This window comes from Bombyx mori, chromosome 11 (assembly GCF_030269925.1).
Source record: "Bombyx mori chromosome 11, ASM3026992v2".
NCBI classification, from domain to species: Eukaryota; Metazoa; Arthropoda; class Insecta; order Lepidoptera; family Bombycidae; genus Bombyx; species Bombyx mori.
Window position 1 is genome coordinate 9,834,061 of NC_085117.1, and position 24,273 is coordinate 9,858,333.

General features: G+C 37.9%; 1 protein-coding gene across 1 annotated transcript in view; it reads right to left on the reverse strand.

Moving 5' to 3' along the window:
- Positions 1 to 5,349: 5,349 nt before the first annotated feature.
- The window catches only part of LOC101740561 (allatotropin), a 48,224-nt gene continuing 29,300 nt past the window's right edge, over positions 5,350 to 24,273 (reverse strand). The window contains exons 2-8 of the mRNA XM_021351590.3: positions 20,224 to 20,403; positions 18,752 to 18,871; positions 17,821 to 17,928; positions 17,433 to 17,531; positions 16,270 to 16,357; positions 8,166 to 8,253; positions 5,350 to 5,980 (exon numbers count right to left, since the gene is read on the reverse strand). Coding sequence (XP_021207265.1) covers positions 5,939 to 5,980; positions 8,166 to 8,253; positions 16,270 to 16,357; positions 17,433 to 17,531; positions 17,821 to 17,928; positions 18,752 to 18,871; positions 20,224 to 20,401 — 723 coding nt within the window. The 5' untranslated portion in view covers positions 20,402 to 20,403 and the 3' untranslated portion in view covers positions 5,350 to 5,938. The remainder of the gene's footprint in view (positions 5,981 to 8,165; positions 8,254 to 16,269; positions 16,358 to 17,432; positions 17,532 to 17,820; positions 17,929 to 18,751; positions 18,872 to 20,223; positions 20,404 to 24,273) is intronic.

Sequence of the window (24,273 nt, forward strand, 5' to 3'; positions counted from 1 at the left end):
TAGGATTTTCTCCTCTATTGTGCTTTTTTTTCACTTATGATAAAACTAAAGTCAAAAATATCTATGAAAACGATTTCTTTTTTTTTCGATTTCTACGCTATTCCTCTTTTTATTAAGAGTAATATTACACTTCTTTATTACTTGCCCTCGATAGTCCGATGATCTTACAGCTCGATTTTATACGATGAGTTCGCTACCACCCACCTGTAGACATGAGATCTACATTTAAATCGTCTTTTACCAAGGCTGCTCTAACCTTCAAAACTAGAAACCATAATTACTTCGCGACAGAAATAAACAGGATAATAATATCTACCCATGGAGTTCATTATGGGTCTTGCGTGTGCCTTACCAGTAAGCTCTAATATAGGTATACTCTTTGGACACGAAAAAAATCTGATTTCTATCAAGTTGTAACAATATACTAGGGTGCCTAAGAAAAACAATTTAAGACCACGTCGAGTCATGAAACTATTTCATTGTGTTTAGTAAATAGTTCTGAAACAAAAAGGTTTCTAAAGCAAAGTCGACTTTGCAAAATTGTATCTAATAAAAAAAAGAAAAGGGCAAATAGAATGTAATGTGTTCGTAGGACGTTCCATGATTTCTACGATATCAACTACTCAACATAGTTAACTTACACTATACTACAACTTTTATCCTTTAGGCCACGACGACTTCAAGTCGATAAGACGTCCGGTGCATTCGTATGAAGCGATGCACCGGTGTTCGAATCCCGCAGGCGGGTACCAATTTTTCTAATGAAATACGTACTTGACAAAATATGTTCACGATTGACTTCCACGGTGAAGGAATAACATCGTGTAAAAAAAAACAAACCCGCAAAATTATAATTTGCGTAATCACTGGTGGTAGGACCTTTTGGGAGTCCGCACGGGTAGGTACCACCACCCCGCCTATTTCCGCCGTGAAGCAGTAATGCGTCTCGGTTCGAAGGGTGGGGCAGCAGTTGTGTAACCAGCACTGAGACCTTAGAACTTATATGTCGAGGTGGATGGCGCATTTACGTTGTAGATGTCTATGGGCTCCAGTAACCACTTAGCATCAGGTGGGCTGTGAGCTCGTCCATCCATCGAAGCAATAAAAAATAAAAACAAACGTTCTTAAGTTTTCGACCACAATGTTTTATCGAACACGAAAACATATTACATACAGCCAGTCAAAAAAGTATCGGTCAGTCAGCCGGTATCGGATTTGTTTATTATTCCAAACTTTTTTTTGTTTTTTGTTAGATTGGCAGAATTGTTTTCCATTTTGGCGCGGAGTTTGAATTGCATTTGTATTTTAGATTAAATAGTGCTTTTTTTAATTATATTACATTTAGTGTCTATTGCAAATTTCAAAATGAACAAAAACATCGAACTTCAAACTGTGAAAACTTTATTGAAACTAGGATTCACTGAAAAGAGTTTTAAGATATAAGTTTTTCGCGTCACACAATCACAGTTTAACATTCTTTAAAAAATAGAGGTTCCATACTGACATCAAGCCTAATTTCCCTCGCCTTTTGACCGTACAAGAAATGTGTATACTAAATTGGATTCACGTTTTTATTTTCACATTCGACAGCTGGCCTTTTCAGGAAATGATAATTTGGACCGAATTCTCTAATAAAATGTAATGAAATATTGACGTTTATGTATTTCGTAGGAAATTGGCGTCCCAACTAAATTGGGTCTGATTGTGAGGACAGGTGGTTGTCGACCATAATTTGTTATACTAAAGGTGCAAATACGATTTTTTTTTACTCCTCCTCCCCAAGTCGCATTCCTCATGTCTGAGGGACGTGACCATCTCCTCCCATTATCCTTCTCTGGATGATATTTCGCCATCTCCCTCTGTTCTCGGTAGCGTATATGGCATCGTAGACTGTGGTATCCAGAGTGGTTCGTGCGGATTTGGTCGAACCAGTGCATTGGATTGTGGCCACGAGATCTTTTGCCTGCAATCTAATTTTTTTCACTACACAAAATGAATATACAAATGATAATTAATTAATGATTTTTATACAGCGTTTTATGTAGCCATTTTATGGGAAGCATTTGCGGAATACGAAAAACAAATTGTGTAGGTGCCGTAACAAAAAATGAAAACCTACTGACGCGTGGGATCTATGGCCTCGAGAGAACGCTGGAGTCATCATACAGACCATTTTGTTATACATTACGGGATTCATTAAGCTGAAGATTATAATGTAGACTGGAAGAGAGTACTTATGCCCTTTATTGTATACCATTATATACATATCAAAAAAATCTCAAGTCACAAGGTGGGTGGCGACATTTACGTTCCGCTAACCAAATAAAATCAGGTGTGCAAGCAATAAAAAAAATGAAAATAAGTTATTAAATTATATTATTGTTTTCCTCTTCATCGATTCTAGATAATTATTAAAAATTGGCCTATATATTATTGTTACATACTATTATAATAGTTAAAAATTACATAATTATCAGTTAAATAGCACAATTAGCATTATACAAATATAAGATTTTCTTATGACGGAGTGTAAAATAAATAAATTAAATAAAAACTCTTTTAAGCTGATCGAATGTTTTTGAATTGACATAGCTCTTAAAAATATATTTTTAAATTATGTCAGGTTATCATTTTTGGACATAAACCCCTTTTATGATTGGTGATTGGTATTTGCTGGTGCTTCACTACAGCTTAAAGAGAACGATCAATCTCCAGTTTAGTTGCCTTTCCTGCGGACAGCGGATTACTGCATATTTTGTCTTCTATAAGTTGTTTTTCTTTTAGTTCAAAAATTTCTGTTATAGTTTCAGTATTACCTATATCATGTGATGCCGTTGTGAGAATATTATTGAGTGCGTTCTAGTTAATTAAAATTTAATTAATTTAAAATTGTTTTAATATGCGATAGCTTACTCTAGTGAGACATCTAATTAACACTCCTTTTGTTGATTTAAAAAAAAAGGTTCTAATTGCATAGTGTTCGTCTAAAATTGTTATGCAACCAAGTAATAAGTTTAAAAAAAAGATGTATAGTGTCGTGGGACACCGGATAGGAACGAAGTTCCTTACTATAAAAATATTAATTTTAAGTTCTAGTTTCGTTAGTTCGCGAGTAGGTACCACCACCCTGCCTATTTTCAGCCGTGAAGCAGTAATGCGTTTCGGTTTGAAGGCTGGGGCAGCCGTTGTAACTATACTGAGACCTTAGAACTTATATCTTAAGGTGGGTGGCGCATTTCCGTTGTAGATGTCTATGGGCTCCAGTAACCACTTAATACCAGGTGGGCTGTGAGCTCGTCCACCAATCTAAGCAATAAAAAAAGAGGTTCTATTCGAGGTATAAAGGAAATAATTATTCGGTTATACATTTTTTATTATGATTTTATTTATTTATTGATAAAAATAAAAATAATCACTAGGGTCAACCACTCCGCAGTGCAATGGAGCAGCCTCGCCCTGAGATAACCGCCTACATTAAGTTTAGCGTTAGCGTTAGGGTACCCCTCCGCATCGTCCCTTAAGGAATTTCGTTCCAAAAAAATATTTACATATTATACAATTTAATTTGATTAGTCAAAGTAAAGGTACGTTTGCGTTCAATGTTATTGAACGATGAACACTTAAAGTCTACCGTTCTGTAAAGTTTCGAAAACAAATTAATTTATAATTGAATTAATGACTAACAGACGAACCTACCGAAGAAGGTACGGAGACGAACCTATAATTCATTTACCACACAACCACGATTCGGTCACGAATGATCTAATTACTACAAGCGCTCGTCGTAATTTGAAGCAATTTCACGATAGAAACACGATCTTAAATGAAGTTCAAAAGTTCCTTTTTACTTTGTCACCTTTTTTCGAAAACGTGGAAGCTAGGTTTATGCCTCTGTTAGTGCAAGCAATATGCGAAATTTTGTGAAAAGTTGTTGCAGCAGGGATTTCTCGCTACGATTTGCCCAGTAGCATTTTCATTGTAATTAAATTAGGACTTAATGTTTCAAGAAGGGCGGTGGAATTGAAGTGGCGTATACTCGTAATATCGATTTAACAGCGCGTAGACTATGATAAAAAAATTAAATATCAAAAATATCCTAAAATATTTTTAATCATACATTTCGGTGCTGTCTCGTATAAAGACATGAATAAACGTTATGTTAAACGTCTTCAATTCCTGAAGTTGTTGAAATCAACAAAGACAACATACTGCCGAGTTCACTGGACGCCTCTAATTTAGTTATGCCAGCAAACTTTAATCAATGTCCGCCTCTAACGCAGCTAATCAAAGATACTATCTATGTTCCGTAGCCGGGATGTAATATAAAAATGATATATCTGACAATATATACAATATTTGTACCCTAGTTCTTTGGTTCTAATGTTTAACGTTGTAAATAGACTTTATTAACTCCACGACTTTGTTCGCTTATGTACGGCTTTTTATAAAAAACCGATATATCGGTTCAAATATTTTCTGATCAATCTACGTGCCATTAGAATCTTAGACGGTATAAATATTATATATACATTGTATACTCTGTATTCTATAACCTTTATTCTATAGATTTTACGCCAAACGCTATGTGCGATTATGAAATACAATTTTTTTTTTAACTGCTTAGATGTGTGGACAAGCTCACAGCCCGCCTGGTGTTAAGTGGTTACTGGAGCCCATAGACATCTGCTACGTAAATGCGCCACCCACCTTGAGATATAAGTTCGAAGGTCTCAAGTATAGTTACAACGGCTGCCCCACCCTTCAAACCGAAACGCATTACTGCTTCACGGCAGAAATAGGCAGGGTGGTGGTAAAGTTGGCGCTTCTAGCTAGATTTTTCGTTCTCTTCGAACAAACTCAGAGCACTGTTAGTAATTACTTTATAAAAAGAAATGCAAGGCGACTAACCAGAAGTCTTGTCTTTAGACTAGTTAGTTTAACGTCGAGTCGTTTAGAAAAAAAGCGCTACCAACAATTTTTTTTATTGCCCTTTGTAGGCAGACTATTATACGGCCCACCTGATGGTGAGCGGTTACCGTCGCCCATGGACGCCAGCAATGCCGGCAGAGTCAACCTGCTGCCTACTATAAAGTATTTTCCACAAGCCTCGTTTGAAAAAAAGATCTTTACAAAAATCTTTGAAAAATCAGATTTTTAACACAGATATTCGTTGATTTTGTAAATATTAAGCATGTGTACGAATTTGTGACAGAAGCACTCTCTCTTTTTCTTTCCTGAGCAACAGTAAATATACGTCAAAGTATATTATCGGCCTTAATTATGCCAACCTTTGATAAGAGATAGCAGTATAAGACGAACAAATAATGAGGCATGAAAATAAAACAACAATTTTGATACCCGATTTTTATTTTTATTCATAACGTCGACAAAGATAATTTAACAACAAACTAATTAATTACTTGGGTATCTGAACGTAGATTATCTTCTTCTATGCTTAAACATTAATTTTTTATTATTATGTATGTATGTATGTAGAGTAATCTAACTCGACATTCTCACAATGAAATCAACATCAAGACAGAATCCCAGCCTAATAGTGAGAATTACAAATAACTAGCCTTTCCCCTTTTCTATTAACCAAAAATAACAGAGAACGCGTTAATGTATTTAATATATTGCTTCTAATGAAATCAAAATATCTAAAAAAAAAAATAAACATCTAATATTAACATTTTCTAGTTAATTTATATGGACTCAATATAATAATAGCACTATAGTTATTTACAAACAAAAAAAAAGTGAAACAATGAGATCTGAAGCGATTTTTTTTTTGTTCTTTTTGAGGACTACTTCCGTCCATATCACAGAGCTGTTACGTACAGTAACACATAAATACAGAGTATTATTCAACGTTCGAACGCAAACCGATTTTAACAGAATAACGAGAGTTAACCGTCTTATATAGTTAGATAATAGCTTAATAGTTCCTGAGCAGTTCGTCTGATGACAGCATACCGTCCTGCGAAAAATTTTAAGAGTATTTTAATTTTAAAAGTGTAAAAATTTTGGGAAATTCACGACATAGATCGTCTTCTCGCATTAAAACTGTATAATCTCAAAACTTATTAATTTTACGGGAGAATGTTTTAAATGGTTTTTAACATCAATTAATATTTTTAATATCAATCATTTATTTTTTACCAGTTACATTATCTGTCTTTTAAAGTAAGATAAAATTATGTATCGTATTAATTTTGTTAATAGTAGTCAAAGCATAGGTAAATTAAAAAAAAAAAAAAAAAAACTACGCTCTTCTGATAGAATTTATGAGAAAAATACTGCTGATACCAAATGTTTACGCATATTAACTCAATTTCGAATATTTTTGGAAATTGTACACTTTTAATGCGAAAAGGCGAGGTGTGGTAGTATTTCATAACATTCTAGAAACTTAGTTACCAACGAACATTTAGTCGAATTTAAAGAACGGTCTGAAATATAATCCACAAATGTAAAAACAAATCAAATAAAACGTTGTGTATGTAAAGGGCTGTTGGAAAACAAAATTTCTGATGCGGAATTATGTATTTATACAGTAATAATAATTCATAAAAACAAAACCAAAAATGTTCGTTACACGCGTGTTTTATTTGGGATACGGAGGCTCAAAATGGCCGAATAAGACCGTATTGATGCCTTAAAATTCGGTACTGAAAAATTTTTATGCGAAAATATTTATTTATACAGTAATAATAATTAATAAAAACAAAACAAAAATTTTCGTTACGCACGTGTTCTATTTGGGATATGAAGGCTCAAAATGACTGACTGAGACCGTATTGATTCCTTAAAAACCGGTACTGAAAAAATATGCTTAAAATTTCTTGTACCACATTTGATATTGATATTACGAGAACTAGGGATCAAGTCAAAACTAAGTCTGAATATGTTAACAGGATATTTTGGCTACATCGCTAAGAATTATAAAAGTATTAGTAATCAGGAGGATTTGGTACCTTTTTTCCCCTACTTAATCGTTGCTAGCTTAAGGGGCAATTTCAGCTACGCACGGCTTGGTAGGAGAGTTTATGTGGCTCAACCTAGGAGGACTTGTTAATAGTTGGTATCAGTAAGACAAAAATTTCGTTAAACGTGTTTATCTCTCATGACAATAAAATCATAGGCTAAGTACCATCCACAACGGTAATCCTTTAACACGAAAATTATGTTTTTTTTTTTTATTGCCCTTGTAGGCAGACGAGCATACGGCCCACCTGATGGTGAGTGGTTACCGTCGCCCATGGACTTCAGCAATGCCAGGGGCAGAGCCAAGCCGCTGCCTACCAAATTGCCTTTAATATAAATACCTTCAATTGTATGATGATGAAGCCTTTGTTTATATTCAATCAACATCATCACTATACATTGTCTTGTTAATACAACGCTTGTTGATTAAGACCGGAATTACGGTCAGTGAAATATCGATCGAATCAAAGGCCAATCGAAATTGTGCAAATATGTGTTAACTGGACTATTTGAATTCTCGGTTTTGGGATCAAATAAATTACTATCGATAATAATCGCTTGAGTTCTCGTATTTAAATGGAAAGAGGGCTGCTCTGATGGGAAGTCATGTTTGTATAAAATATAAAATAATATTTAGTGGATGATTCTGATACATTCATGTTTATCTACAACCAAAGTTTAAATTTCATTTTTGAGGTTGGGGATGTTATTCTCGTTATGATATTTAAAAATATCGGTAATTGATAAAAAAACATTAAATATAAAAGCGAAAAAAAAAAACATTAAAATGATAATAATTTTTAATCCCGGTAATTCTGGGCAGGATATCAAGGCAGTGCGATGAAAATTGTATTGTCATAAGTTCTTGATACGTTGGTAAATTTTCCTATTAACATGACTTTCTGAAGTTAGCAAAAACTACTTTAAAAATTCCGTTACACACACACATAGATATACCATGTACAGGTCAAACAGATAATAGCTTATTAAAAGACAACATGGATTGAGTAATAACGATACGATATTATTACGATACCCGAACGATATTATATAATAAATAGGTTTCGAACACGAAGTGCTAAGTTACATTGAAACAATAAATTAAATGTTTTGCCGGGGTTTAGTTCAAAATTAAATTAAAAAATTAAATTAAATTCAGGTCCGTAGTTTTTTGTCACCTGATTGAGATCGATGAACTTCCGGACGACAGATCGAGCGAAGTCCGGGTTGTTGAGAACCTCATTCACGAACCAGTCCAGTGGAATGCTATAATAAAATTTAATAATAAATATTTACATCATGGTTTTTTTTTTATTGCTTAGATGGGACGAGCTCACAGCCCATAGACGTCTACAACGTAAATGCGCCACCCACCTTGAGATATAAGTTCTAAGGTCTCAGTATAGTTACAACGGCTACCCCACCCTTTAAGCCGAAACGCATTACTGCTTCACGCAGAAATAGGCAGGGTGGTGGTACTTACCCGTGCAAACCCACAAGAGGTCCTACCACCAGTGAAATCTCTTTATTGTTAATAGATTTCGAAGTGAGAAAGTTATTTTTCAAGTGGACACTAAAATATTACTCTTCGTAGGGCGTCGTCTGATTCCGTATAGGTAAGTACCACCACCCTGCTTATTTCTGCCGTGAAGCAGTAATGCGTTTCGGTTTCAAGGGTAGAGCAGCCGTTGTAACTATACTGAGATCTTAGAACTTATATCTCAAGGTGGGTGGCGCATTTACGTTGTAGATGTCCATGGGCTCCAGTAACCACTTAACACCAGGTGGGCTGTGAGCTCGTTCACACATCTAAGCAATAAAAAAAATAAAAACATTATACATGATAATAATGTTATAAACCTGTAATTTTCTAAAAAACAATTCTGGAAATGCTTGAATCGATTCTGTTTTATTTTTTAAACAATCAAATTAACGTAGCGACAGGATGCGATGTTACGGAATCATTTCCCCTTCCTTTGTCAATTTGTAGCTTTAACATAGGCAATAAGTAGGTCAAGTCTCAATAAAGTAACGAAAGTACAAGAATAGACACACGAATGTAGGCTATAGTCGAGTTAAAACGTCCTAAAATAAATCCTTTGACTGATGAATTAATTCGCAAATTACCTGAATTATAAGGCGAATTAGCATAAAGGCTTAGAACTCATTGTATATTCATTATTTGATTTACACAATAAACATTCTAAAGCAATGCACAAGCAATCATGAGATACATTACGTGGTTCGCAATTGGGAATTTTCGAAAAATACACTGAGACATAGTTTTTGATAAACCAAAAGATCATCAAGTAATATATTGATAACATCTCCAATACCTATTAAAGAAACATTTTTAAGATAATATTAATTAGGATTAGGTACTAATTTAATTACTAGCATGAAGCGGATATAAGTTACGATTTGAAGAACAGTAAAATTTTGGTATTGCTGTATTTGAGGCCACGGAATAGAACGTGAAATTTAAAGAAAAAACACCAGACAACCGTATTTTTTTTTGTTGTATTCGTTTACTATGAATTCATTTCTCTTCTATTTGAATTCACAGTACAACTTACAAATAACAAATTACCGCTCATTTATTTTATACACTCGAAAACATACATATTTTAATACAGTCATAAACTTATATTACCGCTGGTTTTAAAAACGCTACAAGTATATAAAAAATAAATGACATCGAATGGGATTGATGGGGCTGGCAGATATTTAAATTTTTCAATTAATTTTGCACCGAAGTATATTTAGCAGTAGTAATAAAGAGTTTACTGAAGTCATTAATCCCAAATTAATAATAAATAGGGCGGGCGATTTCATATGAATATAAAAATCTGAGAAATAATCTATAACTGGAAATAAATTTAAGGTCCACCTCAACATTTATAACATTACAGAGAACAAAAAGAAATCGAAACAATTGGTTATAACTTAATGCTTCAACGCCATTAATAAATAACTGTTAATTAATCGAATCGATGGTTCTCATTTGCAATAAATTACAATCGAATACGCCTTCCTTAAATTACGACTTGTATAAACAGATTACGCTCCAGATAGTTAATGAAAACATTAGTCGTTGTGTGATCGTAATTCTTACAGGATTAAACAATATGTCCGGTGAAATGTTATTTAAACCTTTCTGAATATAAAAACCCTTTAAATAAAAAATATCAAATTTAATTTCAAACAAAGAACATTAACTAAAAGCGTCCCCGTGACGCGTCTCGATCATTCCCTAGGTGGGCATTGAAGCGCCTGAATAAGGAGCTCCTGATGGAAGCCTCTACAGTGGCGGCGTGGGCGCCCATGCGTCCACACCCGGTCGAGGTCGAGGGCGAGGCGGGGTGGTTCCGGGACACGATGCGTCGCATCTGTGATGTGTCGATGCCCCGGATCGGCCCTCGACTTCCCAATCGCCAGGCGTACTGGTGGTCGCCTGAAATCGCGCAACTCCGCGTGGAGTGCGTTCGGGCGAGGCGCGAGTGCGCCAGGCATCGCCGCCGCCACCTGCCGCGGCGCAACGATCCGGTTGCGTTCGCGGCAGTGGAGGCTCGGCTGCACGGCGCATTTCGCGTCGCGCAGAGAGCGCTGCAGCTGGCCATCAGAAGAGCCAAGGACCGACACATGGAGGGTCTCTTGGAGACGCTGAATGAGGATCCGTGGGGGCGGCCCTATCATATGGTGCGCAATAAAATGCGCCCATGGGCCCCCCCGATCACGGAGCGTCTCCAGCCTCAGCAGCTGCGGGACATCGTCTCGGTGCTGTTCCCGCAGGAGCGGGAGGGATTTGTCGCTCCCGCTATGGACGCGCCGCCGGAATACGACGGTGAAGTCCCTGCTGAGGTGCCCCATATAACGGGGGCGGAGCTCCGTGTGGCCGTGCGCAAAATGTGCGCGAAGGACACTGCACCCGGCCCGGACGGCGTCCATGGCCGGGTTTGGGCCTTGGCTCTTGGTGCCCTAGGGGACCGACTCTTGAGGCTTTACAACTCTTGCCTCGAGTCGGGACGGTTTCCTTCATCGTGGAGGACGGGCAGACTCGTGCTGTTGAGAAAGGAGGGGCGCCCGGCGGATACTGCCGCCGGGTACCGTCCCATCGTGTTGCTGGATGAGGTGGGCAAGCTGCTGGAACGTATTCTGGCGGCCCGCATCATTCAGCATCTGGTCGGGGTGGGACCCGATCTGTCGGCGGAACAGTATGGCTTCCGAGAGGGCCGCTCAACGGTGGACGCGATCCTTCGCGTGCGGGCCCTCTCGGAGGAGGCCATCTCCAGGGGCGGGGTGGCTTCGGCGGTGTCACTCGATATCGCCAATGCATTTAACACCCTGCCCTGGTCCGTGATAGGGGCGGCGCTAGAAAGACACGGAGTGCCCCCCTACCTTCGCCGCTGGTGGGTTCCTACTTGGAAGACAGATCGGTCACATGTACCGGACACGGTGGGATCGTGCACCGATTCCCGGTCGTGCGCGGTGTTCCACAGGGGTCGGTGCTCGGCCCTCTTTTGTGGAATATCGGGTATGACTGGGTGCTGAGGGGTGCCCTCCTCCCGGGCCTGAGCGTAATCTGTTACGCAGACGACACGTTGGTCGTGGCCCGGGGAGGGAGTTTTGCTGAGTCTGCCCGTCTTGCCACCGCTGGGGTGGCGCATGTCATCGGCAAAATCAGGAGATTGGGCCTCGACGTGGCGCTCAGTAAATCCGAGGCCATGTGGTTTCACAGGCCCCGGAGAGAGCCACCTGTCGATGCCCATATCGTGGTTGGAGGCGTCCGGATTGGGGTCGGGGTGCAGCTGAAGTATCTCGGCCTCATTCTGGACAGTCGTTGGACCTTCCGTGCTCACTTTCAGAACCTGGTCCCTCGTTTGTTGGGGGCGGCCGGCGCGTTAAGCCGGCTTCTGCCCAACATCGGGGGGCCTGACCAGGTGACGCGCCGTCTCTATACAGGAGTGGTGCGATCAATGGCCCTATACGGGGCGCCCGTGTGGGGCCAGTCCCTGGCCGTGGGGATGGCGAGGCTGCTGCAAAAGCCGCAACGCACCATCGCGGTCAGGGTCATTCGTGGTTATCGCACCATCTCCTTCGAGGCGGCGTGTGTACTGGCTGGGACGCCGCCTTGGGTTCTGGAAGCGGAGGCGCTCGCCGCTGACTATCAGTGGCGGGCTGACCTTCGTGCCCGGGGCGTGGCGCGTCCCAGCCCCAGTGTGGTCAGAGCGCGGAGGGCCCAATCTCGGCGGTCCGTGCTGGAATCATGGTCCAGGCGGCTGGCCGATCCTTCGGCTGGTCGTAGGACCGTCGAGGCGATTCGCCCAGTCCTTGTGGATTGGGTGAATCGTGACAGAGGACGCCTCATTTTCCGGCTCACGCAGGTTCTCACTGGGCATGGTTGCTTCGGTGAGTTCCTGCACCGGATCAGAGCCGAGCCGACGGCAGAGTGCCACCATTGTGATTGCGACTTGGACACGGCAGAGCATACGCTCGTCGCCTGCCCCGCATGGGAGGGGTGGCGCCGTGTCCTCGTCGCAAAAATAGGAAACGACTTGTCGTTGCCGAGTGTTGTGGCATCGATGCTCGGTGACGACGAGTCGTGGAAGGCGATGCTCGACTTCTGCGAGTGCACCATCTCGCAGAAGGAGGCGGCGGGGCGCGTTAGAGACGCGCAAGCCCGCCGCCGTCGAGCGGGGGCCAGGGAGGCGGATTTCGCCCAAGCCCTGGCCCTCTAAGTGTTTCGGGTCCCCCTCATATGTCGGTCTGGGGACCGGCGAGGGGGACCTAAGAAGACGTCGTGCAAGCTGCTCTGCACGCGTTTTACGCAAGAGCATCCGGGTGATGGAAGGCCGGCTATCCTCGACCCACGCTGGTTCTGACCCAGCGGGGTATTCCGTAGGATAGCTCACTCTAACCGGCGCCATCTAGGCGGGCTCCGGATAGCCTGCCGACCGAGAGGGCTGGTGGTCGTGGCGCCGACGACCGCCAGTCCGGCGTCCCGAGGGGGAGGGTGATGGGAGAGATGTGCTCGGCACTAAACACTTCACTTTCCCCCCTTTGCCTTTTCATGAGTTCTGTCTCATGTGAGGTTTGGACGTTGGTTGTTGAGCGACAGGAGGTTTTAGTCGGTTCGACTCCGACATGCTCCGCCCGCCGTCCCCAGTGGAGGGCGGAAGTCCGGCGATTTCCTCCTGACCAAAAAAAAAAAAAAAAAAAAACAACTAAAAGCGTGGCATATAAATATGTCCATAATATATTCATAAGGTTAAGTATAATCATCATATGTACCTACTTCTTTTTGTCGCGAAGATTTGGTCTCTATTGAGCGAGAGCACCGTGTTACAATGCAAATGAAACTTTGACCACGTGTCTCAAGACAGTATCATTCTTTTGAGGTCTATTAGCTCTGATATATTGCTCGGCATTAGTTAGGTAATGAATTTCTCATCTTATATAGACAAAAAAATGGAGTCTCCACAACATCTATCGATTTTAAAAGTGTATCCAGAGCATAAAGTTTTTCTTTTAGAACCCTTACTCCTTAGTTCAACTAAGTTTCTCGAACAACTCTATGATACTTCTCGCTAAAAACTTCATGTTATAAACTTCATTGCTTATCGGCTTTCAAAGTTAGAAACCTGATACCGAGTTATACCGAGTCATTTAAAATGTAATTTAAATTTTAGTGTCTATGAAGAAGTTGAATATTTCTTGTGAATAGTAAAACTCGATTCCTTTCACAGCAGCCTTAAGCCTATTGATTGTTAATAATGCTATATAAATAATTAACAAGTATTTTAACAAATAAGTTGTTATTAGCCTTTTGAGTCGTTATTGATTTACTTGTTATTATTACGCACCAATGAGGTTATCTTTAATAACTATATCAGTACATAATATGTCTATCAAACATTAGATTTATTAGAACTTTGAGATTAAATGAAGCTGTCAGCGTAAAAGTGGCTTAACCCACAATTTTTCATAATCATGCTTATATTATGTATATTGCAATTTATTTAAAACTAGCTGACCCGGCAGACTTTGTAGTGCCTCAATAGATAAATAAAAGACCTAAACTTTTGTATAAAATAAACTTAAAACAAACAAAAGGAATCCGTCCAGCGAGAGACACATCGAAGGAAAAACAAAATTGTTATTTTTATTTAATTCCGAGCATTTTCATATTTATCTACCTTTTAAGCCTTTTCTGGACTTCCACAAATAATTCAAGACCAAAATTAGCCAAATCGGTCTAGCCCTTCTCGAGTTTTAGCGAGACTAACGAACAGCAATTCATTTATATATATATATAGATATATAGATATAATAAATTTTGATGCAATACCGGCCTATCCATAGTTTCACCCACAGATAACAGATGACTTTGTAAATATTATTTTTGGGCGTATTGTTATTTTGCCTACTCAAATTCAAATTCATGAAAACATAAACTTCATTGCTCCATAATAACAATGGTAAGCTTAGGCCACTTTTGCGCTGACGGCATCAAATGAAAAATATATATTTGAAAAACGAATACGAGCGGTATGTCGTTGAACTTGGAAAATACATTTAATTCTCGTACATCTGCTTTTGTAACTAAGCCCTTGTTCATCAGCATCATCACGCATCAACTGGCACTCTCGATAAACAGGTCCAAAACCAAGATCATGGTCATAGATCATACGGGCAAACTTGAGCTCACAGAAAGACTTGATTCAGAGATAGTTTTTATATTTCCTGCGAAGAAATCTTCAAGTACGTCTACTTCGATTAATCCTCAGTTGCTGTCAGGTATTTTGTTGTTACATTACATTTAGACGTAATTGATAACTAAATGACAGAAAAAAATATCGTGCCCATTTTGATTATCATTTTTGAGCAGGTAATTAGCTAAGAACATTTGTCTAAAGGATACTTTGGTGCGATCATTTATTTTTCTGTAAAGTGAATATAATTCACTGTAATCTATTTTATTTTATTCTATCAATCTTGTACAAATTTATATTCCATTGTCAATAATTATTCAACTGAAATTGATATTTTGGAATTTACGTTAGCTGTATTTTATCCAAAGTTCTGAAGGGCAATTTAGCGTAGGATTGTTTGTTCGAAGAGATTATATAATATATACATTTATTGAATAGGATTCACCCATCCTATTTAATTTATACGGTGAGTATATAATTTGGAGTATCTGCAATAACTGGACTGGAGGTATCACCATCGGTGGTTAAAACATTTGTAATTTGCGATATGCTGACGACACTACTTGGATAGGATGAAACGCATCAGTATCATCACGCATCAACTGGCACTCTCGATAAACAAGTCCAAAACCAAGATCATGGTCATAGATCATACGGGCAAACTTGAGCTCACAGAAAGATTTGATTCAGAGATAGTTGACAACCTTGTATACCTGGACACAAATATTAGTTGTCATGGCTCGTGCGATAATGAGATATGGAGAAGGATTGGAAAGGCAAAGAGGGTCATGGCATACGGCGCAGAGACCTGGATCCTGAAGAATGCCGATCGCCTAATGCCGGTCGAGGAATGCCAAATGCTGGCGAAAGATGCTAGGAATTCCCTGGACAGCACGTCGCACCAATGTGTCGATCCTCCAAAAACTCCAGATAAAGAACGAGGCTTTCTACCATCTGCCTACGTAGAGCTTTGGAATACTTTGGCCACATTTCCAGAAAGGATGACGGTAACTTGGAGAAGCTAATTGTAACTGGCTAGGTGGAAGGAGGAATACCACGAGGTAGAGGCCCGATACGTTGGACTGACCAGATCCGCACTACCCTCGACACCGTAGTTCACGATGCTCTACACTCGGCGGCAGATCGGATCAAATGGCGTGGAATGATCCAGAATAAGCTCTTGTTGCGAAGAGGTTGCCTCGACCCTCAGTATTGAGGAAACCCAAGCCAGAAGAACTTTTATACATATGTACATATCTGTACACCTTACATTAAAATCCGTAAATACTTAGTATCTGCTACAAGTAAAAACTCAATTAATTTTTAACTTATTGACGTCGTAGGCAAGCGTGCTTGCGACCCTGCTCATCAAAATAATTAAAGCAAGAAAATACCAAGCTTTGAGTTGTTCGTTGACTCCTCTCAGTAACGAAGTGGGATCGGTGATAAAGTCATGCGAATTTAAAAAAACACTTCTAAAGACATGGCTTAAATAAAAACTTGAATTTGATTTTCAACTTATTTTGTAGGGGTTGACTCATTATGTTTAGTGTATCTAAGCATTTCTCACCTTTCCAGAGTCTTGTCGTCATTGGCTTCCTGACCTTCCCTCTCGGGGGCGTTCTCGAGCATGTCCCAGTAGTTGTTCACTCCGTACACTGTTTGAAATTAATGTAAGTTAAAATAATGTTCCATTATCGTATCGAATCTCATTACTTTAAGGATTTTTGTTATAGAATAGCTCTTCAACAAAAAATTCAGGTCAAGAAATAATTAATTTAATATAAAAAAGATGCAATCAATAATAATATAATGTTAAATCTTTTATACTTTTAAATAACTGGAATAAGAAACCAACATATTCTCCTAAAATAAAAAGTAAAGGGTATCTGTTATCGATGATTCAACATAAGACAGAATTATTTAAATCAAGAAATAGACTGCGAAAACTATGTATTTTATTTTATATTATGCGCAAAGAAAACAAAATGAAAAGCTGGCCCTCACAATGGGCCATAGATACACCCATATATTCGTAACATAAGCGCTCCTACAACTTGCTTTATAAGCCGGAGAAGTAAATAGCCGAGTGTTTACAGAGATATAACACCTTCCATTCTTTTTAGCTATTCATAAAGGGAATTAATCCCAAAAGTGGCATTTTTCGTAACAATATCATTCGAACACACGCACGAGAAATATAGCTTGCTTTCGTTGAATTATTCTGGTCGTTTCATCAGGACAAGATAGTTTAATAACTTCATTACTTTTATCTCAATACGAGAGATTATTGTGAGAGGAAACTAATATTTCTCTTGTGTTCTCTGAAGAAAGCAAAAATTCCATTTATCACAAGCGATTCGTTGAACAAACATTAATAATTACATAATACTATTTTAATATAAAGTTCTTTGCATATTTGAAAGAAAAAAAAACGATAAATTACCGAAGCAACACATTTAAGCGTCAGAATTCGTTATTCATTATTTTGTAAAGTAGTGTATAAGTTGCGTATTATGTGTATTTTTAATAAGCGAATATATTATTTCATGTTCGTGTAAGCCCAATATTATGTCGTGTCCAGCCGGTCCCCGAGGCGTTTCGGTCGATGGGTCTGCACAAACAAACAATTTCGATTTCGGCTTTCAAGCCGTTTTCTTAACAACGAAATATTGTTAAATATTTTGATTGTTGTTCTCTTCGAATTGGCTTCGGGATGATCCGCCGTGATACCTGGTTCGTTTTGAGAATTTGTGCGTTTCCCGTAGCCCCTCGCGATAAGAATGTTTGAGTTTGGCTTGAAAGTTCCCCTGGTCACCCTGATCTCTTCTTCTGTTGGAATTGCAATTCACGACAGTAGATTGGGAAAGATTTTTTTATAGATTCGTGAACAGTAAATATGACAATAATACACTAAATCAAATTTAGGCAGTTTAAGTACTGTATGGGATAATATACCTTATAAACTAAAAGAAGCGGGCCTGAAATAAATACTTCAAATAATCATATTCTCTGTCAAAATGTCTTAAAATATATGCTCTTTTATACAACAAACAGCAGACGGTTTATGATCACCGAAAGCGCCAAGCGTGGTAACAGTGAGGTGTCTACCAATCTTTACCTTCATCATAATCATCGTTACCACTTCTTTTGCCAAAGTCGTGAGCCACCATCAGACCTATTTTAGGGGTAAACTTCATGCGGGGATGGTGTACGTAGCCGATATCATCTGTTTAAGTGGAAGTATAAGTGTATGTAACAAATTGCATAGATAATGACATCCCTGTTGTGTGCGTCGTAATTGTTCATAGTTTTAGAATTAATTGTATGGATTCTGTAATCTTTAGTATTTGAATGCGTTCTTTCATTGAAGCGCTACCAGTCTTTTTGGTGTTATTTTGCCTTAAGCTTTTCAAAATCTGCATCGATCCTTTCATAGAGAGCACTGACTTGGTTCCCAACTTTAATCGAATAGAAATTAATTAAATCCAATTCTTTTTCTAAATATTAAATACTAAAATAGCCTATAACACATGTATGTATAAATTAGAAGTCAAGTCATGAGCTCCCTCTCGATAAAGATACACAAACGTTCGCGCGGACGCTTGTTTCGATTCTGAACACTAACAGGATTTCAATCTTAACAAACACCTGCAAAGCGACACGGATTTCTCGAATGGCCCCGTCTGTGGCTTCGAAAGCCAGTCACGAACGAAATCTAGCTTCGATTCCACCAAGATCGAACTGTCGATGAAAATAGTGGTTTTCAAATTTGAATTAAATTTTATATTTTTAACTATTAAACTGATATGTATCTATACACTTCGTTTTCATTTGACGCTGTGATATTTTAGTATATTTTAGTTTCTGTGATATTTTAGTTTATTTTCTTATATTATCATAAAGAGCCCAGGTTTGTTTAATTAGTTCACTATTTTCATCGATATCATCTCAATGTTTACACAATTCGATCGTTTTATAAGCACACCGTGCAAGTCTGGTATAGATAGCCAGCGCTACGCATGGCAAATCGATGTCAGCTTCCCAAATACCTTCATTCTCAAATTCCGGTGTTCTTTTACCAAAATCTCTGGCGATACCGACCGATGGACTCTTAAATGTGGGAGTACCGCGACTAGGACGTTGAGATGATCGTTGATGATCTACATCGCCTTCGATTATAATTGAAACAACATTATCAATTATGGACATTATGTGACTTCAGTTTCGGTGAGATAAAATTGAAAAGATATAACTCTTGAAGGTAACTTTTTCGAAATTGAATGGCGTAATTTCTTAGTATTTCTCCAAAACATTAATTTCATTAAATTATTTTAAAAATCATGACTTTTGTATTGAGTTTTTGAGCTAGTAACTCAGTATTATTTATTAACCTTTAGAGCACCAGCAGGTACTATTCAATTTTATACTCGTAGTCGCATCGAGTAACATAAAACTACTGAAGGTTGCCTTTCAAAGGCTTCTTACTCCTTAAGCATAGGAATCTTGGCGACAAATGACTTGTTGAAAATAATTGACGCTAAATTCGAAGCGCTTCTACAATTACAAAAGACTCTGCACTACACATCTACATCTGTAGTATTTGATTACGTATTGCTTCCTGTAATAATCTTTTAAAGCTTTATATCAGAAGAACATATAGTAATTAATTCCTTTAGATAATCAGTTTTAGGTGTACTCTAAATTAAATCTGCTTCTAAAATATTTTTAAAATTTTCAATCCAAAACTAAGGCGAGTTAATGATTGACAATCATCAAAATAGCTCATTTCGTTGTTAACAATCCAACTTCAGTTGCTAGCGGAATGCAAAGTTATCAAAACTTGTTCCGACAATTCCCTTGTTATTTGAATTTCAATATAAAGGGAAATGAACGGCTAAGAGACCGCCTAATATTCTTAGTAAATTTTATTCGGCCCATTTACTTTTGATTTTAATTTGTGAAGGCAAAAATTCAATTTTTATTTCTTTATACATACACAAAGTGTAGTAACAATTTTATTTTACTAAAACAAATTTCGAATGTCAGCATTGTTGAAACATGTAACAATTTTTTTTGCCACAGATCAAAGTAAGGACCAGGAGCCGACCTTTCTGTAATATTCAACCTGAAATTATATGTGAATCTACATAATTTAAAACATATTAATTTAAGTAATTATCGAACTAACACTGCCTTATTTTTTGAAATTGTACTAGACTAGACGGTCAGACGAATTCACAGCCCACTTGATGTTAAGCGGCCACCGAAACTCGTGGACATTACAACCTAAATGCCACCACTCACTTTGCGACTTGAGGTTGTATATATTATATCGAATAAGGCTGTTCCACTCTTCAAATCGGATCACATAACAGCGTCGCTTTAGAAATAAGCAGAAATATGGTTCTATCCGTTTGAGCTTACAAGTTCCGATCATCAAACATTTTCCATATAATTTACAAAAACCCGTCTGTTTTGCTGATTTTAACAGAAATAACAATTTATTAAAACTATAACTTACGTTCAGCCCTGGTGTGAGACCTGTCCCGCTTGCCGAAGCCCCTGGCGGTCATCATCTCGACGTTCTTAAAGCCGCGGGTTGGTCGTTGCTGCTTCCTGGCCAATCGACCGTCGGGAGCTCCCTCGGCCAGGCACAGGCACACGGCCACCACAACTGCGAGCTGCATGGTAAGATTCATGGCTGGAACAATAGAAAAATCACACGTCTTTATTTGTTCATGTTGTATCATTGTCATGGGCAGGCATAAGCTCATCGCCTGTCGGTATTTAAGGTTGCCAAACTCATAAATACGCTTGTGACGTATAATCCGACTTCAGAATAAACCTCACTTCACTGATTCTCAAGCGCTACACGATACTTCCTTCTTTAACTGTAGTAGTTATGGAGAGTAAGTCAGCGGTAAGCAGCGATGTAGCCCCATTGCTAACGGGTATAAGTGACTATGAATACTCATAATCAGGTAGACGCACTCTAGTCTATCTATAGTGGAATTAAAAAGAAGGTCGTGATCGCACAGTCCGTCTTGCGACATGAGGCTGAAGTTTGAGTTGCTACGGCAGTACATCGAACCTTACAAACCAAACTACACGACCGAAAATAGCAGGGTGTAACCACTAGATTACGCGTTTCGGAAAATCCAAGAATCGGTTAGTTGTTCTTTGTTATAAAAAATACTTAAAAGTTGTTTGAGAATCAACCTGGTTACGGCATTGCGATTTTTCTCCCAGTTTCTAAAACTGCTATTAAATTCGTGACAGGATCGTTTGTAATTGACTTTAAATAATCGTTGGTTTTGATAGTTTTAATTAAGACGCCCACCGAGACACCAATCGGTATAATCAAAAATAATTATCATTTGAAAGTTTTCTGCATAAGCATTCCAATTTGTTAGTCGTTGAAGACTTTTCAAAGTATTGGACGAACGTTTCGCATTTGATAGAATACGAAGATTTGTCTAAACGATAACGGAATTTTAGTGATTTGGTTCGCGAAATGTCAAATCAGGTAAAATATAAAAGTACATTTACTCTGAGGTGTCAGCAATTACGCTTAATATGGATAACACTTGACTTAAGTTCTTTTTAATTTTTTTTGGGATCATTGATTTAAAAATCGTTGATATTTTAATATCTCGCACTAAAGCACTATAATTGGCGTTTAAAATTCTGCTTATCTCACATTTTCACACGAAACTGAACCTTATAAAAAGTAGTGAATATATGAAATATGTTGTTTTACAGGGTACAGTTTTATGGGCTCTTCGCTGAGCTAATAGGGGTGTATGTTTCGAAACAAGGCTGTGAGCTATTTTATGGGACTAAAATGTCCTGTTTATGGCTTGTTAGTGTTTTTTTTTCTCTGAAAATCTGTTTACATTCTTATTATGTGCTGGTTACATGAAAGACAGTTACAGATTTCGAACAAAAAACAGATGTTAAATTAAAAGATTGATCATTTTAGAGTATTTTCTATTGCACGCATACTTAACTAAAAACTGCAGCTTTATTACATATGACGTCATTTGAGGCTAAAATTAACGACGACCTAACCACAGATAATAAATAGACTTTAATATGCTGGACAAAATGCAAAAGTTCGAGAGTTATTAGATTTCACATAGTAGTAATCAGATATTAGGTTAAAATATAACAATAAAATCATTTTAATCTGACGATCACTGACGCGTTGCATACGTCGTACTATATGTGCAATTTTGAAGTGAATCGGACGTCTAGGAGTTGGTGAAAATTATGTTGAAAGATTCATTTACATATCAGATACAGTCAAACCAATAATAGCGAGTTAAAAATACTTGAACGCCTGTATTTTGTTTACAGATAAATAATGTATCTTTATAAAATAATGTATCTTTTATTTTGTACTGAAAATCATAGTAGGGTTTTAAGGTCGCAAGATTAAATAAGACATTTAATTTTAACATATAAAAGAAATGTATTTGTAATTTTTATGATTAATTTAGTTATTTTACTAGATACTTTCTGAATTCTGTATGAAGTCTAAAAGAAGTTATCCTTCGCCGTATTTTAATTTATCTGTTTTACATTTCAGTCTAGACGTGCAAGTGTTGTGCCTTTAATGTATTGTATGAAACAAGACAAACAGAGCCAACGTATTGCACTTGGCAAGTTGACGCATTAATCCTTTAATCTTGAGCTAAATATGCACACGAAATCGCATTACGGCAACTTCTTCGGAATAACTTCGCCCCGATCAATGTCATAGTTTGTGTATTAATAGAATTACTGTCAGAAACTTTCGGGGAATGAAAATGGTATTTCTAGCATGCCGCTCAAATTTAAGTAAGTTAACATTAGGTTTACTAGGAAAAAATCGTAATAAATTGGTGTGGAACTGTGTGATTGGATTAAAGAAAAATATGTATAAATTTCTACCGCTAAAGATCACAAGAAAATATTTGATGATGGGATAGTAGTGGGGTAGATCTATGCTTTTTACGGCGTTTGAGGCAGGCGGGCTAGGGCCCATTTGGTGAGTTTGCTGATGCCACCATTAATGCTCATGATTACCAGACGCACAACTGCATCGTTTCCTACAACTTCGAACTCTTTTCAAATCTCGTTTGAAAAGGGTCAAATAAAATCTACTTAGAAGTGCAAAACAAAACAGGAATTATTTATAAGCGGTAGAAATACACAAAAGGTTTATTTATACCCCTACGCATGGATTCACTATAATCAGTTGGTATCATGCGTAATGTGCTCTTAATATTATAAGCACAAAAACATATACAGCTATCTAGTTTATTTTTAAACTAGCAACCCGCCCTCGCTTCGCTTCGGAAACATTATTGATAGCCGAGTCCCGCGATGTTACCTGCGGTTATTGTCGTACCGCGGGTGAAGCCGCGGGGCGAAGCTAGTCTAAAAAAAGTAGCCTAAGTTACTCCTTATACCATCAGCTACCTATCAGTGAAAGTCTCGTCAAAATCGATCCAGCCGTTCCAGAGATTAGCTGGAACAAACAGACAGACAGACAGACCGACAGATAGACAAAAATTGTAAAAAATGTTATTTTGGTGTATGTACCGTATATATATTCATATGGATGTAGTAAAAAGAGACTATTTCAATATTACAAACAGACACTCCAATTTTATTTATATATATAGATAATTTTACAATGGTAAACAAACTTTCATTGATATTTCATTTGAAGCTTAATTGGAGGCAATATTTGCGAGTAAACTTTGATGGGAAAAGTTTGGTATTAATTTACTGAAACGATATTTATTTCTCGTTAATAGCAATAAGCTAATAAGCATCAAATTAGTTGTTTCAAAACGTACTAATATAAAAAGAAAATAGCAACAAGTATTTTAATTGATTATTTTCTTTAAATTTGTTTTTTTTTTTACTTCAAAAACCATCCCTTATATCGAACACATTCGTGTGTAAAACTCGCTCTGCAATTACTGGAAAGTGTGCTCTGTAACTCGATATTGGTAATTGGTTCTTTTAAGTTCTTACTCGTCCGGAGAGATGTAGAAGAGAAAATCAGATTTTTTTGAGACTTTATCTCTCAAAAACCTCTAAGGGCTTGTATCAAAGTTATGACCTGTGTTGTATCGAAGCGCTTACATTTACATATTACGCGATTCAGTCTTTCACAGAACAACCATCTAGGGTGTCATTGTCAAAAGTGCCGAGTCTGTTTATGTTCGTCGATTATTTTAATGTTTCGCTGTAGTGGAAATATGGCAGCTTCAATATATTATTACGCACACTGTAGTGCCGCTAAGAGGTTAGCTTCCAAATGCCATAATAGCAGTCTTGTTTTTATTCATGTTTAAAAATCTTCATGTTTATAAAGTTTTACGTGACATCCGAAATAGATGACAACGTAAATGTATTTAAAGGAGCATTGTATTATTGCTATTTTTTTTACAGTACTTGGTAAGGTCAGCATAATAGGTGCAGTTTTTTTTTAGTTATTTCATTTCTAGTTCTACTTATATATAGTTTGGCTAATTGCCTGTTGATATTCGGGAGCTTAGAATTTTAGATTAGG